We start from the raw sequence: 7,150 nt of genomic DNA on the forward strand, positions 1-7,150 counted from the left end.
TGTTATGCATCTGTCACTCATTAAAGCAGAAAATAGAAATTCTAATTTTTTTATACTTTTTTTAAAACTTTGTATTTGCTCAACTTCTGCATCCTACTCCCCAGAACATACCAGGCACAACATTTACAGGTGACCCCAATTCATGCAGTGTCTCCTGTGGAGACCTAATCTGATTTTACCTACCTCAAACTGGGAGGATTCATAAAGAAATACCAATATACTGAAGATGTTTTCTATTTCAAAGCTTTCTATATACACTAGTCCTTGACCAAACTCCTTTACCTTTGTACAGCTTAGTCTTGACCTAGAATAGTCTCAGTTAAACCTAAGAGTTGGCATCTCTTTGCAAAATTGACCTCTTGTTTACAATTTTATACTAATCACCTTACTGACCTTTCAGTATTGAATTTATTTGCTGTTGCAGTGCCCTACTCTCTACTGTCTGAATATTAAATGTGTTTGTTTTCCCAGAGGGCTAGAGAACATTGGACAAAAGGGTTCAGCAGGAGAGAGTGAAATAAAAAGAGGTTGTGAGTCTTTAACCTTGAGCCTGAAATGAATGTGAACCAAACTCCAGATACTTGGCTTAGATGAAGCCAGGTAAACATTCGAGTATAAGCCCACACACTACCAACCAGACACAGCTGTTGGTGCTTACCAGGCTTTGGAGATTTTGCCTAGATGGTTGTACTTAGGACTGACATTCTGAATATCACCTTTTTCTTCTGATGAGAAAAAAAAATTGTAGTATCTAAAATTCTATTTCCTTTTTTTTGGTTTTGCTTTGTTTTTGTTTTTGTTTTTTTTTTTTTTTTTCTTGCCTGATGCAGTATAATAAATCTGACTTTCAAGGTGGGATGAAGCTGAAGAGTTTTTTTCTGTTACAGCTCCAGAGAAGAAAGAAGTGGAAACTTATAGCAATGTCAAAAATGTCCTGAAGTGTTGTCCCCGCAGTCTTTTGTTAAAAGCAGTTCATTTTTTTCTGTTGTCTCCATTACTGTGAGAAAAGGGAGCTGTATCTCACTGTTTGTCTTCCCTTGGCATTGTCAGTCTCATAAAGAAACACCATTACATGAACTCTACATAGTTCATACTAAACCAACACTTCCCAGGTTCTATCCATCATGGATGTCCCTGCTTTCCCACGCTTTTACAGCCATGACAACATCCCAAGTTCATCTGCTTTATTTTATTCTCAAAACCCCCCCAAAAACCTGGCTGGGCTTTGTTTCAGCAGAGCCCTGAAACATTTTTACTCCAGCTATTACCTCAGATCTTGAATTTAAGCATGTATTAAAATAATTTGGTGCTATTGGGCCATGTAGCTCTGGTAAATAACATTTTTCAATCTGGGAGTTGGATCAGCTATAATTGGCAGGTTAAATATTGTAGTATTATGGTAGAGAAATTAAAATGCCACCTTTATGTGCAACAAACCCTCTGCCTTTGTTTCTACTAAGTTTTGGCCCTGCAAGCAATAATTTGAGCCATTGGGGGACAGACTTTGAAGGAGATTTTGAAATTTATTGTAATGCAGAAATTCTGTCACTGAATGATGTGTGACATTTATTAAAAAGTTTTCTCCTGGATGCCAAGCTAAGCATGCAACATTTTAAGTTGAGGAGGGAATTTCCTCCAAAGTGAAAAATTAATGGAAAACTAATATACATCTCTGTAGAGAAATTTTGAGATATGGGTTTCTACAGCTCCCTCGTGAAGAAAACTCTTTAGAAATCTAATTTGATTTATTGTCACCTTTGCGGACTTGCCCAGTTTGGCCCTTCCATTACCGTTGCCTTCAGAAGATGAACTACCTTAGGTACCAGCAGAGCTGAAGCAGTTCTAAGCCAATATTTCCAGTACAAACCAATATGAACAAGTAGAATCCATTCTAGAAACATCTCAATGTTCTTGCAAGACCCAAAAGGTCCAGGCCAAAAACTTTTCCACACACCTTCAGCCAAAGTGAGAGGCAGCACTTCTATCTTCAGACCATGAAGCTAAAAGTCATTATTGCAGTGCTCCCCTGCAATGGCTCATTTATAAATTAATTCAAGAGTCATCGCAGAGCCCCAAATCCAGGTCATGGCAGGCAGAGCTGCCTGTCAAACACAGAGGAATCTGTGGTTTTCCCTGGATTCACCAGAGACTTGGAATTAAATCCAAATGAGGTGCCAAATGTTGGTATTGAAGCAGTACAGATTCTTTCCTTACTGTAGGACGTGGAGCTCACAAATTGAGATCAGTTCCCCCCTCGCTGAATCATGGAGACTTAAATACAGTTTGTGTGGTGAAGAAGAGCTTTCCTTTCTTTGGATTCTGCTGGATCTGTTCAGGATAAAGTCAAACCCTTTTGTTTAGTAAAAATTTACCTTCATATAAAGAATCCAGCTGGCAAATAGAACCTAAGTCTATGCCATAAGAAGTGGCTGTTTCCAAGATAATAGAATTATTTTATTAATTGATAAGCTCTAGCATCCAGCTGCGGCTGAAGAGGTGACTGGTATTTGTGTTTAGAAAGCAGAAACAGTGGGAAGGTTTGCAGAAATGTCACCTCATCAGCCCAAACTGTAAAGTACCCACAGTACAGAATCTTTCCTGATTTAAAATAAGGCAATATGGCAATGTGGTTTTAAGGCTGCCTCAACAGTCATACAATTTTTTTTCATCATTTAGGCTAATTACTCTGCACTTTAAAAGACAATCTAGGAGAGCATAGATAGTGAAGGAACTTGTCACCTTTTCTGTCTTCAGCAATGCAAATGAATCTCTTACCCCACTCTGTTGACTCTACAGAACCCTCCCACAGCTCAGATTCAGCTCTCATAAAGCCCTGGTTTTTAATTCCGGGAGCTCTCTTAGGTACACTGTGTGATTGCAGTGGCTAAAACTGATTCCAAATTTATTCCTTGATTTTATTGTGCAAGACAATCTTCCTTCTTGCACCTAAAACATTCTTGCACCCCAAGGTCTGGCTGAGCCCTTCTGCCCCACTCCTATCCTCTTACCTAGAGCATAAGCAGTCGCATTAACTACTTTTTGTACTGTGCCCTGCTGTTACCAAATGCATCTGTGAAGGGAAGGGAGAGTGTTTGGGGTGACCCAATGGTCTGAACATGGCAGGACCTCAGCTGTTAAGATTTTTAAAAGATGATGAATATCCATATTTAGAGAGCATAAACAAGGACCAAGTTCAAAGAGGAGGGAAAAAAAACCAAAACAACCCAAGTCAGCCTCTTCCTCAAATGTACTGAAATTCTGCCCAACTTGGCCAGCTCCAAGCACGGGATCAACTGGAGCCCACAGCTGGCAGCCTGTGGCCCCGTGCCATTACTGAAGTGCAGCCTGCCAAGGGAAAGAGGAATGAAAGCATCCCAAAGCAGTGCTGTATCGGGCCAACCAACAATGTGCAGCATATTTACATGTAAAAAGATCCACATGCCAACCACCAAACCATTTCAAATGTGTGTGGAGAAGCTTTTCACAGTACGTGCTTGCACCTTTTCTGCCTCTGCCTGTGTTTTAGTCTCCCCCCCTGAGAAGTGCTCAAGGTTTGCTCATGGACTACATGGAAGTAGAGGGACAGAACTCATACTTAGCCATGAAACATTTGCCAACAGATCACGTTTTGCCATTCTGTTTTTTCCTCTTTGCCCCTCCACCCTGTTCCAAAAAGTTCTGTTTTTTTTCAGCAGTAACCCAGTACAACCCTTCACTTCTTTTGAGAACTGGTAGGGCCCTGGGACATAGAGAGCTTCCTTCCCTTTGCCCACCAGAGAGGACATAGTGTCCCTGCTCCTTACTCTGCTCCTCCCATTTCCTACTGGGAAAACGGTGGGCACCATCCCTGAGAATTGCTGGGCTGACTCTTGAGTTGATTTTCACCTCTGTTCTTACTGCCAGGTGGTTTCTGGCATTAGGTGGCCCCTGGCACAGGTCATTGACCTGCTTTAAAGACTGCATATATGGCATAAACCGCGTGGCTTTCAGCATTTAACTGCATGACTGAGACACCAAATCCAAACAGCTCGCTGTTAACAATGGGACTCAATTCAACCCAACAACCAATCCATTATTTTATGACATGTTCTTCTATTTATTAACAAGCTGAATGGCTAGAACAGTGGGTCTATACTCGAGTGTTTACCTCACATCTGCATGAAGGACAAATAAAAGTTGGTTCAACGATACTATGTTCACATTATCCAGGCTTCCAAGTATAGTTGTTGTGTGCAAGTTATCTCTGTTCATGTGGTAGCTGTGATTTTTTTTTTTCCCCTGTGGTAGCATGATTACGCTTAGTACTCTGTCTGCTTGGCTTTTTGTGCTCTTGGCTGCATCCATTTAGATTTTGCTTTAAAACATTGATATTCTAGTTTTTACACTTGGCTCCTGTGTGTGTCTCATACGTACCCATCCAACCGTGTCTGTGTTCTGTGCTTTTCTGTTTGTGAAGTGTGATATGTTATGTGTAATGGTTTTTTTAACAACAATACAAAAAAGAGACTTTTTAATTTAAAAAAAAAAAGCCTTTCTACTTACTCACTGCAAAAAAACTATCAACATGCATGGTTTGACATTTGCATTACAATTAACATGGCTTGTCTTTTACTAGGGATGTACCACACGAGTGGACCTTGGCTTTCTTTTAACCACTCCTCCCCATCAGTTCTTTGATGGCTTTAAACCTTGGTTTATTTTAATATTGCAGTTGGTACAGACATTCAAAATGCACATAACTGAGCCACTCGTTTATGCATATAACATCCAGAGACTTTGGACTCCAGCTGCCTGCACTGCCCTAACCATGTGCTACATTTTTCACCCAAGTGTTTCTCTGGCCCGATGCTGCCCTGGGGAGGTGCCCTCTGACAGCCCTTTCCTTTTCTCCCCCCAGATCCGCGTCGTGAAGGCATTCCGTAGCTCTCTCTATGAAGGTTTAGAAAAACCAGAATCTAGAACCTCTATTCACAACTTTATGACTCATCCTGAATTTAGGATAGAAGATTCCCAGCCCCACATCCCACTCATTGATGACACAGACCTAGAAGAAGACCCTGCTCTCAAGAAAAACTCGAGTCCACCGTCCTCGCTGAACAAGAACAACAGTGCTATCGACAGTGGAATCAATCTTACAACTGATACAAGTAAATCAGCTACCTCTTCTAGTCCAGGAAGCCCAATACATAGCCTGGAGACATCACTTTAGCTGAAAAGGTCACTGCAAAAAAAAAAAAAGAAAGAAAAAAAGAAATATAAAATTTAAAGTAAAATAAAATAAGAAACCCCACAGCAACCGAGATATATATAAATATATATATTAAAAAAAACATTGCTGGCTGAAAAGCTGTTTGAACTCTTATTCACTCTGAGACAAGTGAATGAATTGTTGATCACAATGGTTTTGGGGAAAGAATGAATGGCTGATTTACATACCCCCCCCTCCCCGTTCCCTTTCAGAAAAACAAAAACAAAAAAAAATCCTCCTGCATGAATGTACTGTACACTGCTGGCCCTTCTTTCTCTCTTTTTGTTAGTTTTTATTTTCTTTTTGGTTTTTTTCGGTTTTTGTTTTTTTCCTCCTTAAGCAGGAACTGCAGAGGACTTCTTTCTGAGGCTATTTATCCAATTCACTGGTCTGTGAGTTTTTTGAAATGCTTGTGTGGCATGGACTCAATTGTATAGATTAATTTAAATAACTTTTTTGAAGTTGCAAAGCTTAACTTGCACAGTAGATTTGCACCAGTTGGACAGAGGAACTTAAACATTTATGAGACTATATATAGAGATATATACATATAAGTATATAGATAATTAATTATATATATGTATATATCTATCTATATATATATAGTTATATATATATAAAGTTTCTTTGTTGGCATGTTGCCTTGTTTCTGCTCAAATTGCTCTGACTATTTTAACTTATTTATGTCCTAAAAAAGAATGTAATTTGTTTACAAACCTGTAGATAATATCCTTAACTATTTGTAGGGTTAAGAAAGCACTTCCTGCCGAAGTAGTATAAAAATGGCTCAGCTCAGCTCATTGAAAATGTCTGTACTCTCGCACCCTGGATATTTTATTACAACTGTGCTCTGATTTCTGCCTGATTTCTTTTCTCTCTCTCTCTCTTTTTTTTTTTTTTTTTTTTTTTTTTTTTTTTTTTTTTTTTTTTTTTTGTGTTAATAATGTAGATACTGCTAGTAAATAACAAAAGAAGCCAAAATATAACACATTGGATGTAGCATTGTGATCCTATATACAGGGAGGTAAACCAGGCTTCCTTTGTTTCAAATAAAAATCAAAATGATCAGGTTTTCTCCTTTTTTTTTTTCCTTCCTTCCCTCTGATAATCTGCTTGAACTCGTTTTGGTGCAACATACAATAATGGAGGCTATTTCATTCTTTAGACATACAGCAATGGCTTCGAGAACTATTTTTAGAGAGACATTAAATGAGTTTTTAATTTAAAATAAGTTATATTTGGTTTGTCTATATGGAGATAAAAACAAATGTTAAAATCTTGTGATATACTGTGGTAATCCTTTTCAATTAGTACTTTAGGCATTTATTTCCTTATTATTTGCAAAGTACGGGCTGTTGGCATTTTGGATGAAAATCACTGTAGGTTGTTGCTTTGATTTTTTTTAAAAGAAAAACATAATTTCTGCACTATTAGGACTGAACGAATCTTTATTAATTGTGTATTGAGATGTGCTTTGTGTGATTTTTTTTTTTTTAAACCAAGCTTGTGTTCCTGTAGTAACACAGTGATACATTATTTTACCTTGAGCTTTCTACCAAGAAAGTTGCTTTGAAAACCTGCAGTACGGAAGGCGAAAAATATTTTTCAAGATGGTAACAGCCCTAAAAACGTAAAAAAAAATAATTATGAGCTTATACAATTGCTATGTCAACCACTTGAATGCTAAGCACTTTGTGGATCACAGATTTTTCATAAATAATTTTTGTATTTAATATAAAGTTCGCTTGAAGACTTTTCGGCATATGATTTTTTTCCATAACTGTACAGTGCAAAAGACATTTGGAATGACACAATCGATCATGCCAGGCGTGTTGGAACAAAACACCCTCCAAACCATCTCAGTCAATCGAGTTGTTAAGGTGTTTTTCTGGTTGTCTTAAA

At 38.3% G+C, this 7,150-nt stretch overlaps 1 protein-coding gene across 17 annotated transcripts in view; it reads left to right on the forward strand.

Moving 5' to 3' along the window:
* Positions 1–5,787, forward strand: part of ATP2B2 (ATPase plasma membrane Ca2+ transporting 2) — a 395,247-nt gene extending 389,460 nt beyond the window's left edge. For 11 of the 17 annotated variants that reach the window (XM_083869181.1, XM_083869182.1, XM_083869183.1 and 8 more), the window contains one exon: positions 4,898–5,787. In XM_083869181.1, the coding sequence (XP_083725307.1) occupies positions 4,898–5,209 (312 nt within the window). In that variant the 3' untranslated portion in view covers positions 5,210–5,787. Of the gene's footprint in view, positions 1–471; positions 1,214–4,897 lie in introns of those variants that run through there. The other 6 variants (XM_083869178.1, XM_083869173.1, XM_083869177.1 and 3 more) reach the window with 3 other exon arrangements.
* Positions 5,788–7,150: the final 1,363 nt, after the last annotated feature.

Source organism: Zosterops lateralis, assembly GCF_965231275.1.
Source record: "Zosterops lateralis genome assembly, chromosome: 11".
Taxonomy (NCBI): domain Eukaryota; kingdom Metazoa; phylum Chordata; class Aves; order Passeriformes; family Zosteropidae; genus Zosterops; species Zosterops lateralis.